General features: G+C 38.2%; 1 protein-coding gene across 1 annotated transcript in view; it reads left to right on the top strand.

The window, feature by feature from the left end:
* The window catches only part of Dip2c (disco interacting protein 2 homolog C), a 380,164-nt gene that overhangs the window by 296,951 nt on the left and 61,739 nt on the right, over nt 1-21,474 (top strand). Inside the window, exons 20-25 of the mRNA XM_051194770.1 lie at nt 577-713; nt 2,421-2,629; nt 5,867-5,981; nt 7,560-7,761; nt 18,219-18,328; nt 19,561-19,641. Coding sequence (XP_051050727.1) covers nt 577-713; nt 2,421-2,629; nt 5,867-5,981; nt 7,560-7,761; nt 18,219-18,328; nt 19,561-19,641 — 854 coding nt within the window. The remainder of the gene's footprint in view (nt 1-576; nt 714-2,420; nt 2,630-5,866; nt 5,982-7,559; nt 7,762-18,218; nt 18,329-19,560; nt 19,642-21,474) is intronic.

The following is a 21,474-nucleotide window of genomic DNA, read 5'->3' as shown; positions in this document are numbered from 1 at the left end:
GTGAGCAGAAAAGATAGGATATTCTACTTCCAGCCTTGACATGAGTGTGTATGAACACACAGACTGAGTGCCAAAATATTAAATGGTATTCTCTGAAGGATTATGTTCAACAGGTCATTTAAACCAAAACCAAAGATTTATGTAGGACACTGGAGGCTGTAAATTATGCTTTCAACCTAAAGAAGCAATGGAAAACATGAGAACAGAGATACCTGTGCTGGTTCATTTGCAGGAATGAAGATATGCTTTGGAACTTTTACCTATTCTTCTGGTACATGTCTAGTGAATGACTGTGACAGGTCTCTAAATATCATCTCATACACAAATGGCACATGGCATTTCTCTTTAAGTATAATTTTATATTAAAATTAAAGTAATTGATATAATAATGAAATCTGACAATTTGCTACAACATGAGAATTTACAACACTTAGAGAAAATGAGCACCTGGACATAATTGGAATTTTATTCAAGGTGGTATTTCTGTTTATTTGTTCCCCCGTTGGTATTCATGGAGTTATTAGTTTGCCTCATTTTTGCTCATGTTCTCCTTGTGCTTTTTCACTTTGCCTTTAGCTATCATGTGTTCAGTGAAGCCAGATGGGATTCCTCAGTTGTGCAGGACAGATGAAATTGGGGAGCTCTGTGTTTGTGCAGTGGCCACAGGAACATCATATTATGGTCTTTCTGGCATGACCAAAAACACCTTTGAGGTAGGTTGTTGGAGAAATTCCTTTCCTCAGTTCATTCTCTGGTTCTGGCCTCTTAACAGCTTTGCCAGGTGTTCAGAAACAGACAAGAAACCTACTAAGATGATGACTTTGCAAAAGAGCATTCATATTAAATTGGTAGCTATTTTCATACTATATTTTTGTATGATAATTGAGTTAGCAGCATCATTTTGACCTTTTAGCCAGTGTCCAGGAAGAATAAACAGTTCTTTAAAATGGGGTTTTTGTTTGTTGTTTTTCTCAGCTGACAAGTGATAATAAAGAACATATGTGATAGGAGAATATGTGCATAAGTGTGTGGGTAAATGTCCTCACTCAGGAAGTCAGCTGGCTGTTCTACACAGTCTTGTAGCATAGAAGACTTATCTAGATGTGAACTTAGGAGAACCTGAACAAATGTGTACATTAAATATAATTTCATTAATACAGTGAGTATGTAAGGTATATGGTGACAGATCATGGGTATAGATTTACATTAGTGTGTGTCTATGTGTTGTGTGAGATATGTATGAAGTGTGTGGCATACTCATATGTGACTGCTGTACACAGTCACATAACCTGCTTTGTATAGGTGGTGAACACAGTGAACAGAGATGTCAAAGGAATTAAGTTCACAGGTTTAGGTGTCTTGTCCTGTACCACAGTATTCTTAGAACTTCTTTTTCTCATATGGTATCTAGTCTTAGGATTGACACAATATTTCACTGATTCATGAGTAGAGCAGATTATTCATTCCTAAATGTTCGATCTCAGAGTGAACATACATGTGAATATAAACTCAAATCTCTAAAAATTCTGAAACTACAGATGAGTGTATGATCTAAGTAAAACTTTCATTTTCTATGTGATTATCTTCAAGGTTGAAGGAAACAAGATTTGTATTTTTTACTAGCTATGCTTTCTCTACATTTTCCTTTTTAGCGTGCTTTCAATAAGGAAAAGTAACATTTTAATGATAGGATCAGCTACTGCCAATATATGTTACTTAAAAATGTACCTTGAGTCTCCATTAATCATTTTCACCTGGTATCTTAATCATAGCGCAGTGATTTCTGTTTGCTGCCTGTCTGGATGCTCAGAAACTGTAAGAAGAACTTCCTGTAGCCCATGCACATAACCCAGACATGCAGAAACAACAGAACTTTGCTGAGCTTGCATTGAAAATGAAAGGAAAATATGTGTCCATGTGCATTAGTTACTTTTGACCTGCCTATAACTACCTGACAAAAGCCACATCAGGGCAAGAGTGTTTTGTTTATAGTTTGAGAGTGTAATCCATCATGGTGGGGAAGCCATGGTGGCAGGAATGTGAGATAAGTTATCTAATTACACCCAAGGTAAAAAAAAAGCAGGAAGTGATGATTATTGGCACATAGCTTCCTTTGTATTCAGTCTAAGCCCTCAACCCATGGAATAGAGTCACCCACATCCAGATTAGGTCTTCCCTCAGGTAGAGCTCTCTGGTATGACCAGAGTGTGTCTCCTAGGTGATTCAAAATCCAGTCTTACTCACCACAATGATTAAATATCATACCATGTTTGTAGACTGTCAAACAAAGTCACCATGACCTCATGTTGACAGAGTTATTAAAGGTAGGGAAGTAAATTTAGTCTCTCTCTAGAGAAGGGATAAGATTGTAGAACCTGCTAACCCTTGGAGTTGGCCTAATTATTGCTTTGTTCCCTTAGGTATTTCCCATGACGAGCTCTGGTGCTCCGATCAGTGAATACCCATTCATAAGGACAGGTTTGCTTGGATTTGTTGGTCCTGGAGGCCTTGTCTTTGTAGTGGGTAAGATGGATGGTCTGATGGTAGTCAGTGGACGAAGACACAATGCTGATGACATCGTAGCCACAGCCTTGGCTGTAGAGCCCATGAAGTTTGTCTACAGAGGAAGGTTAGTGTACTTATGTGCTAATTAAATACTTAATTTGGTATAATTGGTTTTCCTAGTTAGTTACTATTACTGTGATGAAACACCATGATGAAAAGCAATTTGAAGATGAAAGAGTTTATTTGACTCAATCTTTCACATTATTGTTCATCATTGATGGAAATCAGGACAAGAAGTCAAGCAGAGCAAGAACCTGTAAGCAGGATCTGATACAGAGGCTGTGGAGGAGTGCTGCTTGTTGGCTTTGCTGCTGCTGCCTTTTTATTTTTTTTCTTTTCTTCTTCTCTCATACATTATATCCCAACTGCAGTTTCCTTCTACTCATCCCAGCCCCCCATCACCTCTCCTCTCCTTCATACCTACTCCTCCTCCTCCAATTCTCTTCAAAAGGAAGGAAGGAAGAAAAGCAGGCCTCCCAGGGATATCAACCAAACAAGGCTTAAGAAGTTATAAGACTAGGCACAAACTTGCCTAAATTATGACAAACATCCATAATCCACTGAATAGCCAAAAACCTCCCTCTTCACCTCTTGGGAATGTGGTGTCATGTTCTTTAGACTGCTTCATGTTGTCTGTGTGGTAGATCCTGAGAAAATTAGGATAATGGTCAACTCCTAGCTGTATTATTTTTTTGTTTAGTATGATGGGAAAGTGTAGAACGTATCTGAAATCTTGGCTGGATAGTCTGTGAGGCTGAACCATCTTCAACTAGCAGCTTTCAAGTTGTTCTGGATGCAGAATTTTGAGCAAACTGCAACAGAGGTGTTCTGAGAGACTGGATTACCTGACTACTTGTATTTATTGGTGTCTGGTCTGTTTTTTTCTGAAATCATGTAAACTTTTAAAGGTAACACATATAGCTGCACTAACAGAAGTATGGAATGTACAGTGTATACAAGTCAGTTTTTGACTTTGGGCTGTATAACCAAACCACTGTCCATGCCATATGAAAGGATAGCATGTAATAATAAGTCATGAGGACTCTGTAGCCAATAATATTTATCATTTCTCATCCAGTATTAGAGATGTTCCCATAGGAGATAGGTCAACATATAAGACATCTGTTCTGTAGTCTTCTCTTGGTTTCTTCTTTTATGTCTGTAGCCAAAATTTTCAGGAGGTCTCTCCCAATCAAATCTGATCTTCATTTATATGAAAAATCCATAACTTTTTGTTTCCTGTGGAAACAAAGGCATAACCTCTCCCACAACACATTTTCTGACTTCCATTTTGAAGTTAAGACATCTTAAACTATAAAATATATACGTTAGTTTATCTTAGCAGTTTCCATACTCCAATGTCTCTCAGCAGCTATTGCTTTTAAATGTTTTAAAACATTCAAAGTCAACAAAGTACCATATAGGATTCAGACACACTGAATTTCCCATCTTTACATGGTTTATTATTTTTTTTATTACTTATCTTTCAAGACTTATTATTTTTAAAATATTTTCTATGACTGTTTATACCCACTTTTACTTTATCTGCTTATTTCTCAGTCTGGACTGCTTCACTGCACACCTTTACCCTTCTCTGACCATGTGGGCCAAACCTTAAATCAGCTGCAAGGCTCTCAGCACATGGTGCTGGTTGACTCAAGCCCATGGGCAATGACAGGAAGATGCATATGTGTATGCAGTGGCCTGCCTGAGAGGCTGCGGGACTAGAAAGCCACATCTGGCTTTGTGTTTGCACGTGTCAATTTTTTTTTTTAAGTTTTCTCAGGTTCTATGTGGAAATACATGCCCCTACATCAGACATGCCATATCCAATGGGATATATATGGGATACTGCCATGTATAAGGAGTCTTTCTCTGTCTCTCCATCCAGCTCTCAAGTGATGACATTGAGACTTATTATTAATTATGAAAGTTTGGACTCTGGCCTGGGCTTCTTTTCAACTACCTCTTATAACTTAAATTAACCCATATTTTTATTAATCTACATTCTACTACTTGGTTTTTATCTTAATCCCATTCGGTGTGTCTTTATTTATTCCACATCTGGCTGGCTCCACATTTGGCTGATGTCTCTCAAATGCCTGGATTCACCTCTTTTCTTTTCTCTGTCTGGAAGTCTCACCTATCTCTCCTGCTTAGCTATTGGCCATTTAGGTCTTTATTAAACCAATCGGAAGGTACCTTAGTCAGGAACATTCTTTTTTAATTTTTATTTTTTTTTTATTTTTTTCTTACTTTACATATTGATCCCAGTTCCCTCTCCCTCCTATCCTCCCATATTCCCCCAATGCCCCCCCCATCCCAACTTCCATCTACTCTGCAGGGAGAGTGAGAGCTTCCAGAAGTGATCATCAAAATCTCTCAAGTCATTTGGGATACGGCCTAGGCCTTCCATCATGTTTCTAGGCTAAGGGAGTATCACTCCATGGGAAATGTGCTCCGGAAGTCCTTTCATGCACCAGGGATACAGCCTGGTTCCACTGTCAGAGGCCCCATAGACTGCCCAGGCCTCATAACAGACCCACATTTAGGGGGTCTAGGTCTGTCCTGTGCTGGTTTCCCAGCTTTCAGTCTGGGGTCCATGAACTCCCCCTTGTTCAGGTCAGCTGTTTCAGGCAGAAACACATTTTTACAATGTAAGTAAATACTCTACAACAGAGAACCTCTTTTTGAAAGGGGAGGTGTGTGTTCAGTTGCTGAAATTGTATGCTGACCAATCAAAACATGAAAATTTGAGCAAAGTATCATTAGCTGCAAACAAACTTTTCTACTGCTAGGGAAAGGACTCCTTTACAGTTCCAAACTCAAGAAAGACTGATACTGGTCTCCAAATACTAGACATTCCGCTAATCATATGTAAACTCATTCTCCAGTAATAGCCAATTTAGGCAACTACACAGTTGAGTTATCCCCTACTTTAAAAAAAAAAAAATTCATGTGAAAAAAGTCACATGACTATAAGTTTGTTTACTATTTTATGTTGGGCTTCATCTGTACCTATTTTTGACTGCATATTGGGTACACCTTTAATCTCATCTCCAACCCTTAAGGAGATGACAAACAGCATCCTAGTGTTAGGTGTACATTGTTTCCCCTCACCCCCAAATTTTTATAACATTAGGTCATGTATGGGAGTCTGGGACTAGTCTGCATTAGTGAAGGAATCCTAAGATTTGTGTGATTAATCTTGCTTAAAATCCTTAATGCTGTAGGAGTTCTTGGAGTCCTTGGAAGCAGGTCTCTGTCCTGTACTCACCATAGGTTCCCTTTGTCTCTACAGGATAGCTGTGTTCTCTGTGACTGTCCTTCATGATGAAAGGATAGTGATTGTGGCCGAGCAGAGGCCAGACTCCACAGAGGAAGACAGTTTTCAGTGGATGAGCAGAGTACTCCAGGTAATATGGCTGTGTCTTGAAGCTTTCAAGTAGTTCCTGCTTTTCTGATTCACCGAGGGATTGTGGCTCAACCTTTGTCAGCCATTCCTTTGCCCACATGTCCATATTCTGTTGTTTAAACTGTCTGGTTAGAAATTCTATGCAGTCTCCAGAAATAAACTGAACTGATCATGGGCAGAAGTCAAGAACTACAAAACTGCTTCTTAGTAGTTACATTGGAGGACAACAAACAGGTTGTTACAATCATAATAATATATGCTCTTTTCTCCAGACCCTCCCCCTTTAATTATATATGGCTTTCCAATTGCCCTCTGTGAAATTATGCAACCTTTTTATTGTAGTGAGAACACCATTTCTTCTTTGGCTTTTGTACACCCAGAGCACTGTCCATACCATGCATACTTTTGTAATATATCTTGTATGTAATAGATAGTGGGTTTTTTATAATTTAAATTTTTATTGAAAATAGATTTCTTTTTTTTTTTCATAAAGTATATTCTGATTACGATTCTCCCTCCCACAGATTTTCCAAGATCCTCTTACCTCCCCACACACCCAAATCCACATCCCTTGTTTCTCTCATTAAAAAGCAGGCAACTGAACACAAGCACACATACACACATATAAGGAGAGGGAGAGCTTGACAGCGACAGAGACTGACAAGGACAAAAACAAATGGAAGCCAAAAAAAAAAAAAAAAAAAAAAAAAAAATGCATACAGACAAAGATACACTCACTTATACACTAAAATCTCAAAAAAACACAAAATTGGAAAGTATAATACATAAGCAAAAGACCTTTTTGCAAAGCATTATAAGACAAAACCCTCCAAAAATACCATTGAGTTCATTTTGTGTTAGCTATCTATTGCTGGCCATGGGGGCCTTACCATTAAATATAGTTCATATACCAAGTAAGACTCCATTATAGAAAATGAATTCTTCTTTTGTGACTAATTTTTCCTTTTTGGACATTTGTATAGACAAGGTTATTGTGCATGCAGTTATTTTCAAAGGCTAGGTATATTGACTCATTACTGTAATTCCAGCATTTCAGAGGCTGACACAGGAGGATTGACACTAGTTAAAGATCAGCCTGGGCTATAGTGTGTGTGGCTATGTCTCTATTCAAATAAAAAAATAAGAACTCAAAATGGAGAGGATAAGGAGATAAGGAGTGGGTCAAGTACTTGCTGTGCATGCATAAAGACCTGAGCTCAATCCCAGATGCCATGTAAAAAAGCCAGGCACAGTGGTGTGGTCTAGTGATCATATTGTTGGAAAGGCAGAGATAAGCAGATCCTTGGGTCACACCGTCCAGTCAGCCTAGTCTAATTGTCAAATTCTGGACCACTAAGAGACCCTTTCTTCAACAAGATAAATGAATAAAAGTAGGCAGTACTTAAAAACCAACACAAGTGGTTGTCCTCTGGCTTCCACACACTTATATATACATGTACACACACACACATTTCTGTACCCCCATACACAAACAAAAAAACCTAAGTAATACACTTTGTTGTACTATTTCTGTTTATAGATCCTATTTAAATATTACTGTGACTTTCTTATTTTTCAGGCAATTGACAGTATACATCAAGTTGGAGTTTATTGCCTAGCCTTGGTACCAGCAAATACTCTTCCCAAAACACCACTTGGTGGCATCCATCTGTCAGAAACAAAGCAGCTTTTCCTGGAGGGTTCCCTCCACCCCTGCAATGTCCTGATGTGTCCACACACCTGTGTCACAAATTTACCTAAACCACGTCAGAAGCAGCCAGGTATGTCCTGTAGCCCTGCATGGTCTGACATAGCCTTGAGTGGACTCTGTAAGCTTTGTCCTATCAATAGCAGGCTTGGGAGGGGATACATCTGTGAATACTGGTAATCTGTGCACTCATGTTCTCTGCATGATGCATACTCCCAGGCAGTACATTCTCCTCACAAGATGTGTTTGTACCTTGATTGCTGAGATGTAGTATACTCAGGTTGTCTGTACAGAGCATGTCAGTAGAAGAGGCATGCAGCCTTCTCGTTAGATATCACTTTCAGGGGACTGGTAATGTGTAGTCACCTCTTGGTAAGTGTACACTAGACATAAACCCCTTGGGTGGGGTCCTTGTGTACAGTATCTGAGTAATTCATCCTTATAGGTTTTATGTGGCTAATTTAAGAGTGAAGGTGGTAGGTTATAGGATTAAGACTTTGAAACATGAGGTATTCTGTTTATTTCTGACTGAGACTATTGTCTGACTGATTAAGAACACATCTTTTATATGCTGTGCTTCTCATAGTTACTAAATCAGTGATGTACTACTAAATCTCACACACTTATCAGTGAATTTATTGTCAGAATGTAAGTTAGGAAGCAAGAACTCTCCTGCTAACTTGATAGCAGAGGGGCTGATACATTCAGACAAGACCAAAGCCAGAAAACTATGATATGGTGTATACCATACTCTCATCACAGTCTCTATATGTGCTAATCTGTTGATTCTCACAGGACCCCATGAAAAAAAGGCTGCTCTTCATTGTATAGATGAAGAAAATGAACCACAGAGAGGTTGTTTTGTCTAACATTACATAGCTACAATGTGTTTAACACAGAATCTAAAATAAGTGAGGTACTCTGTGTCTCAACATTACCCTCCTCCACTCCCTGTTTCTTAAGCCTAGCTTGGGATCTTTTATTGCCAACCTGTTAAAGAATGATACTGTTGGGCAGAAGTCTTTAGCAAGTCATCTTAAAGGTGCCTGAATACATGCAACCTATTTCTGACAATCTCATCCTGGATGCTCTTCAGAGTTGACCAGGTCTTGAGGGTGCAGACTGCCTGCACAACTCCAGGACATAGGTGTGTCAATGAGACAGGTAGGTAACCTTCTCAAATTCAAAGATTAAGAATGTAAAGCTTGAAGGAGAAAAGTGATCAGCCAAACGTAATTAGCTGAGGACTTGAATTGAGGCCTTCTGATTTCGAACCCATGCTTTTATTATCTCTACATCTAAGGGATGTTTTGCATGGTAGGCAGTGTGGAATTCATGCAGCTGAGGAGTGTGATCTCTCTTAGAGTAGCCATGCTTAAGTATGCAAAATATCATAAGAAGTGGGGTTTTTTTTATTTTGTTGATTTTCTAGATACATTGGATTAACTTTTCTTGTTGCTATCTAATTTCACTGTTTTCTCTCTTCCTCCTCTCTTTCTCTTCCCGTCTCTTTCTTAGATGGTGTCTTGGTATGTAGCCCAGTCTGGCCTTAAATTTAGAATTCTCCTGTCTCAGTCTCCCAAGTGCCAGATTATACATGTGCCACCACACCTTAATTTTTTCTGTCTCTGCTTTTCTTATGTTATAGATCTCCTCTATTTCTTTTCTCCTAGAATATATATATATTTCACTGTTTTTGGTCTATATGATTTCTATGGTAAATGTGGAACTGTAGCTGACTAAAGTATCCACTTCTTTAAATTATATACATATAAGTAATGCTTTAACAATTAAACTTCCAAAAGATAGGAAGCACTGCCTTCCAGAGAGCATCACAGAAGGATGGAAAGCAGCCTCTGTTATCCCATACTGTCTAAGAACATAAATAACCCTAGAAATGTTAGAGTGCTTGCTTTTTGTAGGCATGTTGGTATCTATGGTATTAAGGTGTCATGCTTCTGTCAGTACTCACTAATGTGTCTTCAGTATCAAACTGAAGGTGACTAGATTTTGATGGCTTCAGTGGTGGGAAGCCTGGCCCTAGTGATCCTACTAGCAGTAATTCCACAGCAAAGCCTGCCTGTTCCATAACACATGAAGCCTCGGGATAGCTGTGTGTTATAAGGAGAATCATTTGCAAGTAAATGAAATAATTTCATAATGACCGGCCTCAGCTGTTCAATCTTAAGAAACTAAGTGGTTCTGAAAAATCAGCTCATAGGAAAGGACCTTGGTCTGAGGCTGGAGCAAAGGTCAGGACACCTAAAGAAAGATGCTTTCATTAGGGATAGAGGGAAATGGTTGTTTAAAAATTAATACTTTAATACTGTACTTACTTGATAAAGCTGTATGTAATCATTAAATCAAGGAAGAAATTATATATATGCACATATGTGTTTGTGTGTGCAGGTGTAGTTATATAATTGTGTCCAAAAGACATTCTTTCTTTTCTTCTTCTTTCATTCTGCAAATAGAACCCAGGAATTTACAAATGCTAAACAGTGTCTTGTCACTTTCTTATTTTCTTTTTTACCCTCTTTCTATCCTTCTGTACTCCCCATCCCTTCAACAGATACTGAATAGCAACTAAGCTGAGGCCCTGTGACTCATTTGTATATGACTCTAGATTTGCTGATGATCTGTAATGGCCTTAGAAGACATTGCCTTGGAACCTCATTTTCTAAATATATGGTGAGGGAATTAAAGTAAATGACACCAAAGGCCCCTTTTGAAGGAATATTTAAAATTATTCTGAACTAGTATGCTACTGGCAACCAGAGCAAACATTGAATGTAGCCAAATATGAGTAAAGGTTTTGCTGTGAGCTGCAAATAGAACTCTTAAAATACATATTTACAGACAACAATTTTGTTTTCTATTGGCAAATTATGTACTCAATTAGTAGTAGTGTGTAACGTTATTAAAAACCTGAGCACAGAAGTACTGAAAGACCTTTAAACCATTGTAGAAACTAGCAACAATTCTACAACAGTTACTAGAAAAGACCCAAGTCCACAGCTACAGTTTGCCTCAGGATGTTCCATCAGAATAGCTAAAGAACACTGAGGAGACCTATGTAGAGGGTGCAGCACAAGAAGAGAAAAATGTTGCTTGTCTTTCAGAATTGTGTATCTGTTGTTTGGTTTGTGTGTGTGTGTGTGTATGTGTGTGTGTGTGTGTGTGTGTGTGTGTGTGTGTGTGTGTGTGTAATAAAAATTTGTGTCAACTGGTAAAGCATTCTTTGGTTGGAATTCAAGAATATTGGTGATATTCTTGCTAGCTTGCAGATACACAAATATGAGTAGAAACATGAGAATAATCATGAATCTCAAGCACACACTTTTTGGGGTGTATCTCTACTTGATGCTTTTAGACTATGGGACAGTAATTCACCATAAGAGCATTTCATATATACCCACCTTACTTCAACAGGGAGCACTATCATGAATTTCTACTGATATTTTATAAAGAAATGCAGCAGCAAAACTTGGAGTCTCTAAGCACCATTTGGGGAAACTAAGTCATAATTGTATGTGTGGTCATATCTTGCTTGTTACAAATAAAGCTTGTCTGAAGACCAGAGGATGTAGCTTGCCACTAGCTAACCATAGAGATCTGGAGGTCTATACAGACAGACAGGAAGTGAGATGGCTGAAAATAGGAAGTGAGATGGCTGAAAAGAGAAAGGATATAAGTGGGAAGAAACAGGAACTCACTGTCCTTTCCTCTGGGAAGCTAATGAGCAAAAGGTTGCTTTGGCTTGATCCTTTTTCTCTGGTCTCTCAACATTTTCTTTTATTTCTGACTTCAAGTTTTTATTGTTTAGATCAATTAAGAACTCCATTTACATGTATGTGAAGAGAAAGTGACTTAAGGTCCCAGACTCCACCTTGAGAGTACACGTGCAGAAGTAAACCTTAGTAAGGAAAGAGTTCACAGATATCAAAGGCTCCCAAAGCAAGGCATTGTGCAGACTCTATATCTTCTCAAAGTAATGTTCACATCCCTAGCTTGAATTCTCAAACTCATAATGGAATCATCTTTATACTAGTTAAGGAAGGTTTCAAGTTAGCTTTTAGAGAGCATATCTTGCCAGGCCTCAGTCTCCAGGGAGAGAACATTAAGGTGCATCATTAACAAATAGTAAAAATGGAAAGCAAATGGCTAATGAGTGAGGATTCAGCTACAGGAGAGAATAATGTTCTTGCATAAACAGTTCATGAATGGACTTCTTCCACAGCCATCACTAAAAAGCAGAGTACTACCAGATTTGAGTTTTGGTTTGTTAAAAGTGAAAAAAAAAATTCTCTTTCATAGTGCTTCAGTAAAAAACCAAGAAAAGGAATTTAATCTGCCTACAGATACTATATGGGGAAACTGGTAAATGCTTAAGCTGAGTGTTTGAAACAGTCTAACCTCATACCAAAGACAGTAGCAGTTTGAACCCCAGAAGTCGATCAGAGACTCATCTCTCAATTTCAACTCACCTTAAAGCACCCCACCTTCTCCTCGGCAGCTATGAGAAATTGAGCATATCTGTTGAGAAATGGCCCCGGGCCCTGTGTTCATCTTGGATAGTCAGCTAAAGGATGAACAGGTACTGGAGTGCCTTGTGATCTGAGTGAGCATTTTAAAGGTTTCAAGGGGAAGTCAGAATAATGGTCATTGTGGATGTCATGGTTACTGGCCCATTCTATGCCTTGTTCTCTGCCTCTAAATCCATTGATGTGAATCTCATCATTTTATTTTATGTGTCCCATGATCTCCTGGTTGAGCTGCAGGACACTCTCAGCTCTTTGTGTGTAGTAAATAATGCATATGGCTTGATTAATGAACATAGAACTTAACCATAAGAAATTTAAGTAGCAATTTGACTTACCAGTTGCCAACTTAAATTTCATTAAACCGGAAGTCAAATACAAATTGATTATACTACCTTTGTTATTTTATGCTGTTGTTATGATTATGTTTTCCCTGCCACCTGGTCCCACTGCTGCACCAGCCCCAAATAACACACAGAGACCTTGTATTAGATATAATGCTGTTGGCCTGTTACTAGCATTTCTTATTGGCTAGATCTGTCTTAAATATTAACCCATTCCTATTAACCTATGTATTTCCACATGGTCTTATCTTACCAGAGAGAGGCCCCGGCATACTACCCTGTAGGTCCTCCACCTTGAGTCCCCTACTTACTCCTTCCTTTCTCCACCTAGTGTCCTAGTCCCACCTACCTTGCTTTCCTATTGGCCAACAGTGCTTTATTCATTAACCAATAAGAGGAACATATTTACAGAATGACATCTCCCATCATCTCCTCTTTTCTGTCTACAATAAAGAGAAGGATTTTAACCTTAACATAGCAAAATATATAACAAAACAGTTATCAAATAAGAACCACAGTTAACAATATTTAGTCCATTAACATTTAGCAAGATTTAAAGAAAATATTCCATCATCTATCCTATCTTTGTGAGTCTAAAGTCCTATATGTAACTCATCTTTAATCTAAAATAAGGAAAACTATAATCATAACTATTTGTCATCAACTCCCTCAAAGAACACAGAAGGATAATATATAAACTCTAGAAATGACAGACAACTCACTGCCTGGTCAGTCACCCGAAGTTCTTCTATAATGTTTCATCTTCAGCCTATAGGCCATAGTGTGACTGACAGACTACTCTGGCAGTTTGTCAGTCACTTTTCTCTGTGCCCTGCAGAAAGTCTGGCAGACTCTTCCATGAAGCAGAAACCCTGTAGCAATGTCCATCTTGTATCAGCAGTCACTTTTCTGTGGGTCCTGCATGTCCAGTTTATACAGCATAAAATCAAACAGTTCACACAAGAGCAATATCTTGCCCAAATAACAGTCTTGTTTCTTCGATGTCCATCTTCCTTTCTGATGTAGGTGGTGTTGCCAGGAGCAGTTATGTCTCACTGTTAAGAAAACCCCTAAACCATTTTAAATGCCATATTTTGTAGTATTTGAAAGTTTGGAAGAATGTCTATTCATCAGATATATATCTCTGTATATCTAGAAATCCTAACTTAACTATAAGTTTTAACTATTACAGGTAACTATCTAAAATATTTATTAAATTATACATTACATTTCTAAATGAGCTATATAAACACAATACCTAAACAAGAGAAATATACATATCACAAAATTGACATTAAGTTATACCAATAAATGAAAATCCATTCTAAAACAAAGTATTCATATCTATACCATAATCCCCTTTTTACCTTTAAAAAGAAATTGGTTGTGGTCATTAACCATTTATAATCAAGCCTATTTAAATATAAGCAAACATTTATAAACAATATTTGGGAATTTGGGCAGCATTCTTTCCAAACTGCTTCCTGTTGGTAGTGGGCGCTGTCATGGGGGATTCTAAGAAGATGAAGAAATCCTGGCTGTAGTCTGCAAGGCTGCCTTGCCCCAACTGTTTTGAATGTTGGATCACCTGGGATGCCGTTTTCAGGGGGTCTGGCTTCATCCAACCATGTTAGTCTGGAAGGAATCCACAGCTTTTCATTTTCTGTGGAAACAAAAATAGAAATCCTTTCCCCCAATAACCTGTCCTTAGACTTAAATTTTGAAGTCAAAGCATTTTTAAAATATATAAATTGAATTAATCCAGCGGCATTTCTTTTAACAGTTGTTGCTATTTCCTCAGCAGTCAAATAATTTAAAGACAACAGAACAGCATATAGTAGCCACACTCTTTTTTGTGCTTCCCATCTTTATGTGGCTTCTTTATTACTCTATTACTTCTACTTCTATTTTTTCATTTTTTTGAGACATGGTTTCTCTGTGAAACTTTATCTGTCCTGTAATTAACCAGGTTTACTTTGAAATCACAGAGATCTACTTGCCTCTACCTCCCAAGTGCTGGAATTAAAGGTGTGTGCCACCACACCCAGCTACTCTGTCTTTTTAAAACCATTTTATTCTTTTTCTCTGCCAAGCCTAAATATATTTAAAAACATACTGTAAACCTTTATCAGTTTTTCTTAATGTTAATCTGTCTTTACTGTAAATCTTTATCTTTTTGTGTCCACCAGTCTTTTATCTGGTAAACTACAACATTGCTAAAATGAAAGCCACAGCTGTATTAGCCTCAGACTGTCCAAGATGGTGGCGGGTACTTTTACTGCCAGAACTGAGAGCTGTGCTCATTGCCTTGGTCTATGCTGCCACCCACCAGCATGTTGCTGGCTTGGAGATGTGGTTACTGCCATTGCCAGTTCTCATACATATCATTTAGTTGTTAGCAGAGCTCTTTAAAAGCCTTGTGGGTTTTTGCCGCTTATGCTGAGTCAGGAAACCTCCCTTAAAAGAGCCGTGCAAGTCTCTAGCAAAACAGATTATAACCAAAAAAAAAAATTGCTACCAGGAAGTCTTGCTTATCTCTGTTCTTTTGTTTCTAAAACCCTTTCTTAAGCTTTTGTTAACTTTTAAGTGGAAGTTCTTAGGTCCGCGTTGGTCACCATTTTGTTATGAGTAGTTTTTTTCCCCTGCGGGTTTGGTCCCACTGCCATGTCAGCCACAATTAACATACAGAGACACTGTATTAGATATAATTCTGTTGGCCTGTTACTAATTTCTTATAGGCTAGCTCTGTCTTAATTATTAACCCATTTCTACTAATCTAAGTACTTCCACGTGGTCTTATCTTACCGGAGAGAGGGGCTGGCATTCTTCTCTCTCCATCCTCCATCATGAATCTTCTCCCTACTACTTCCCCTCTCCTCCTTGTCTCCTAGTCCTGCCTATCATGCTTTCCTATTGGCCAACAGTGCTTTATTCATTAACCAATACGAGAAACATACTTACAGAATGACATCACCCATCATACTGTGATTTTTTTTCCCTTATTTGTCTGTGGTGTGTTTTGTGTGTACACTCACATGTGTAAGTACACTTGTGTGTGCTTGTGCATGAAGGCTCAAGGTTTGATGTGACATGTCTTTAATCATTCTCCACCTAAGACCCTGAGGGAGGGGCTCTTATTGAATGCAAAGCTTGTTGATTCAGCTAATCTGTCTAGCCAGCTTGTTCAAAGCTGCCTCTGCCCTGATATATTGCCTCCTGTGCACTGAGATTACAGGGGGACCACCACACCCACCTAGCTTTTTTTATGAGTTCTTGGAGTTTGAACTCTACTACTCTCTCCTGCATAGTAAGTTATTTAACCCCCAAAACATCTTCTCAGTCTTTATAATGTAATTCTTTATTAAATATCTGTTTCCTTTTCCTTCTCCTCAGTACCTCCCCCATTTCACCCAAATACACACACACGCACACACACACACGCACACACACACACGCACACGCACACACACACGGGATTGGGGGGGATCTAGAGTGTCTAATCTTTCCCTATTAAATATATATTCCTTGGTTTGTATGTATACATGTAATGAAAGAAATGTTAGCAATGTGTTAGGATTTCTAACAGTCAAAAAATTAGTTTCTGCAGTTCAATAAGAAATTTCTGGGCCAGTAAGATGGCTCAGTGAGTAAAGTACTTCATACCATCCTGAATGTGATTTGGAATCCCCTAAGAGCCACATGATGGAAGGAGAGAACTGACTCTCTAGCAAGTTGTCCTCTAACCTCTACACTCATACCATGACATAAGTGCATGCACATGCATAAGTAAATAAATGTAGTAATTCTTTTTACAAAAAAAATTTTAAAATAAACTTCCTTCTTATTAAAAAAGTAAATGTTTTCCTTTCCTCCCCCTCATTTTCTCCTACTTCTCTCTCCATTCCCTGCCCCCCCCCACTTCACCTGAGCTCTGGGGGACTTGTCCCTTCCCAGTTCTGTGAGGGACTTTATATGAATCTCTTAGAATACACCTTGTATCCTAGTTCCTCTGGTGATGTGAATTATAGGCTGGTGATCCTTTGCTCTAGGTCTAAAATCCATATATGAGTGAGTACATACTGTGTTCCTCTTTTTGTGACTGGGTTACCTCATTCAGGATGGTTTCTTCAAGTGCCATCCACTTGCCTGCGAATTTCAAGATACCATTATTTTTTTTCTGCAGAGTAGTATTCCATTGTGTAGATGTGCCACATCTTCATTACCCATTCTTCAATTGAGGGGCATCTAGGTTGCTTCCAGGTTCTTGCTATTACAATAGTGCTGCTGTGAACATAGTTGAACAGATGTCTTTGTTGCATGGATGTGAATCCTTTGGGTATATGCCTAAGAGGGGGATTGCCGGGTCCTGTGGTAAACTAATTCCCATTTTCCAGAGGAACCGCCATACTGATCTCCAAAATGGCTGTATGAGTTTGCACTCCCACCAGCAGTGGAGGAGTGTTCCACTTTCTCCACATCCTCTCCAACATAAGTCATCACTGGTGTTTCTAATTTTAGCCATTCTGGCAGGGGTAAAATGGTATCTCAAAGTTGTTTTGATTTGCATTTCCCTGATAGCTAAGGATGTGGAGCATTTTCTTAAGTGTCTTTCAGCCTTTTTGATTTCCTCTATTGAGAATTCTTTCTTCAGTTCTGTACCCCATTTTTTAATAGGGTTACTTGGTGTTTTGTTGACTAGTTTCTTGAGTTGTTTGTATATTTTGAAGATCAGCCCTTTGTCGGATATAGGATTGGTGAAAATCTTTTCCCAGTCTGTGGGCTGCCGTTTGGTCTTGTCCACTGTGTCCTTTGCCTTACAGAAGGTTCTAAGTTGACAGCAGGAAGTAGTTTGGAAAGAACGATGCCCAAATTCCCAAATATTGTGTATAAATGTTTGTTTTCATTTAATTGGACTTTGTTATATAAAATAAAATAATAAGAAACACTTTTCAATGTAAAAAAAATAAATGTATCAGAAACATGTTTGATGGTTCTCTTCAAACTGCTATCTTAAACTAGGGAAAGAATGTTCACTGAGTTTGTTAACAGTAGATTTTAAAAAAATCTTTCATTTTAAAGTGGCTTCTGGGTTCTCTCTTTACATATCATTGTAGGCATGATGGAACATCTCAAACCTCACTAGTCAGTTAAATTTAAAAATCAGTGATTATCATGTCCTTTCATGAGTATCTCTGAATCTATCCCAAGATGTAAATGTGTTATACTTTTCTTAGTTTGAGTCAACCCTCTTAATAGGTACTAACAGCAGAAAACAAGAAGAGGTATAACCTAGAAGTCTTTATCCCCTGTATTTACCCTCAGTACCACTTTTGCAATCACAGCTGAGTATGCATTATCACATGTTGTGCTAATGCTAGATAGTAGAAGCATCAGCTATGTAGTGCTAACTGATTTTCTATGTATTGAAAACATCACTCCTGTGTAACCTCATCCAGGTTTGTTCATTTTGACCATCACAAACACAGCAATGACTTCTTTGCTGTCTCTTATAATAGTTATTCAAAGCTGGGCCTTTCAAAGTGTTTTCCCTAGGTTAATTTTAATTCTTCATTAATTGACTAAGATTCTTGCTAAAAAGAATTTCACTTATATCTTTAAGGTTATTCTTCTCTTTGTTCCCCCAGAAATTGGCCCTGCCTCTGTGATGGTGGGAAACCTGGTGTCTGGGAAGAGGATTGCCCAGGCTAGTGGCAGAGACCTGGGTCAGATAGAGGACAATGACCAGGCCCGGAAGGTGAGAACCGAGGTCAGAGCTCATATTATTCTCTTGACTCTAGAGCTGTGTTAACTATTTGTAGAATCACAGAGTGACTGTCCTGATTCTCCACTATGTCAGTTCCATATCTATTACTGATTTCACATCTTTGATGATACTACCCCGACTTCACAGTAGAGATTCATAGTCTTATAGGGGAGAATGTTTCAGGGTACATGAGGCTTTAGGAAATTGCAACAAGGCACAGAAATGAAGAAGTGACATCATTAACATGGGCAGGACTGTGACAAATGTTAAGAAATCATTAATCTTCATCACTTGTTTCTAAGTAGCCCCCTGTCAGCTCTGATGTGAAGCCCATGCTGCCTCATAGTGGCCTTGGTGCACAGTTTTTGTCTTTTGAGTTTAACAGTTAACCTCTTTATTGCAGCTTAAAGAGCAAATATCTAGCTCCTCCTCACCCATACAGCAAAGCACATAACTTGCCTATGTATTTCTCAGTCCCATTGTAACACTTCCTTTCTGAAAATGCTTAGGATTCTGTTTCCCACAGCCCAATGATAGGCCTATTCAGTATTGCCTATTTAGGAAAGTGATGAAATTATGAAAATACTGCCAGTGTAATAACATACAGCAATTTCTTTGTTAAAAGAACTTGACCATCACACTCCTCTCATGTAATACATTTCTATTAATAAAAGGTGTTAGGGTATTATATGGATATTTCATATATGCTCATGTGAATTAGGGCTATCCTTTTTATTACAAACTTAATCAATAAGATACATTTAATAATCTATGTTATTGCAGTGCAATTTAATAGCACCAGAGAATTGGCATTCTACAATCACATTTAATAGAAGTTTTTTTTAAAGTAAACTAGATTATATTCTTTCCCTGCATATCACAGAAATCAACATTACATATTTTAGCTGGTTGTACTTATAAGAGTGTTAACTCTCCTCTGCCTTGGGCTGACTTATAGAGCCCTTGCCTATCCAAGGGTACTATAGCAGTCCTTGGAGCTGTCCGTCTGAATTAGTTTCATTGAATTATAAATGACTACAGGGGAAAGCCTAGTATTTGCTTGTTCTGCTGATGATATATTTGTTTGACTTTTTTTAAATGTGAATGTGTCCTCGTGCCTCTGTGTAGAAAAGCATGCACTCAAACTATTTTTACTTAAATATATTGATATTGCCTAATCCAGACTCCAGTGGCATGATTCTAACATCCTTGTGTCTTTCCAGTTCCTGTTCCTCTCAGAGGTCTTACAGTGGAGAGCGCAGACCACCCCAGACCACCTACTGTACACACTGCTCAATTGTCGGGTAGGCTCCAGAGCCTCAAAGCTCGCATTTTCCTAATTACTTACTTTAGTAGTCTGAACTTTTCCCTGAAAAGTTACCTCCTTTTACAACATTCCCAAAGACTTCTTTTCCCTGATTCTGTGGTAAAATACTCTAACAAAAGCAACATATGGGGGAAAGGATTTACGTCTGCTCAGAGGTTACAGTTCACATCATGAAGAAAGTCACAGTGTCTGGAGCTTGAGGCAGCAAGTCAATCATACTCCGTCAGCAGTGAAGAAGCAGAGAGCAAAGCAATAAATATAAATTTCTCACTGCTCTCACTTTATCCTCAGTATTTCCCACCCAAAACTGGGAGGGTAATAATATCTACAGAAGAGAACTAATTCAGTTCCAGGAGATAGTTATATTCTTATTCTTATTACAAACCAATTTGTTTACATATAAATATGTGTTTGTTACATGGCTCTAGGGAATGAAAACCATTTCTACTTTATAAAGTTTCTGTTTAAAGTTCACATTATGAAATCAAAGTCTTCCACCGTAAGAGACCTTAGAAGTGAGACCTTAAATATAGGAGGAAATATTAACAGTAGAAGTTACATGCTGCAAATATCTAATTTTGTTTTTTTTGTTTGTTTTTAACTTTTATTTATGCTGTAGAACTAAAGCTTGTTAAACAGACCATGATTTCTTGGTGGGGACAGCTACCTGCAAGTTAGTAAATGTGCAGCTGTTTAGTATTCCTAATTATCAAAGTCTTGAGTGTTCAAAAGTTTGGTTTCTAGTTATCAGGGTGTTTGTGTGTGATCTGAGTTCCTCTGAATATATGTACTTGCTCTGTCATAAAAGTCCTTCTCAGCTTGAAATTGCCCTTTGTGGCATTGGCCATGGTGGTTCATCATATGCTATATCTGCTTAAGACCTATTGAAGGAGAGTCCTTGTAAACAAGAAAGAACATTTCCCTATTGTCCCCTTATTCTCTGAATGTAAAGTGGCATAGCTCTTCTCTGAGAGGCACGCTGTCTTCACAGCCCATAGGCCTCCTCCTTTATATGATCATTTGTTCATAGAGCCTGAACTTTGTGAATTCAGTAATCACATACCCATGCACCTAAAATGACTCCCTCTTTTTTCTGTATTTCAGTTTTATTACATTTTTGTCTTTCTGTGTTCTTACATGTGTACATGTATGAAACAGTACTAACTTCTAGAAGTTAGAGGACAACTTGTGGGAGTCAGTTCTCTCTTTTTCCATTACATGAATCCTAGATATTGAACTCAGATCTTCAGGGTTATCAGCATGTACCTTTCTTTACCTGATAATCCATCCCTCTGGTCCCAGACTTCCATTTTATCTTATTTACTGAATCCACCTTTAACCTATAGATATAGACATGACTCTCCTTACTCACATAACTGTCCATTTTCATCTTCCTTCACATCTATGATGTTTTCACTTACCTTTAATCTTCCCTCTTCCTGGATTCTTGTGACTCTCTCCGTGTTGTTTTTCCTGTAAGTTCCTCTTGACTTTCCTTTGTCTATCTGGCTCTCCCTCTTCCAATATTGCCTCCTAAGTGATGTCTAGAATGTATGGTCTTAGCTGTAACTGACCTCCTTTTCTCTGGGCATGGTACTTTTTACATTTTTTTTTTTTTTTTTTTTTTTTTAATGAGTAGAGCTTTCTCCTTTTCATTAATTTCCCTAACACTGCCATGGTAATTGAATCCTGTACAAACTGTCAACATTTAGAGAGCAAGTCAGACTTGAATCATTATTAATTCATTATTAATCTCCCCACCCCCAACCCCATCCCATTAACATTGCTCAATACCTCGCTTGCATTTTTG

This window comes from Phodopus roborovskii, unplaced genomic scaffold (assembly GCF_943737965.1).
Source record: "Phodopus roborovskii unplaced genomic scaffold, PHOROB, whole genome shotgun sequence".
Lineage (NCBI taxonomy): Eukaryota > Metazoa > Chordata > Mammalia > Rodentia > Cricetidae > Phodopus > Phodopus roborovskii.
The sequence above is the reverse complement of the archived record's forward strand: the minus strand, read 5'-3'. Positions and strand labels throughout refer to the sequence as shown.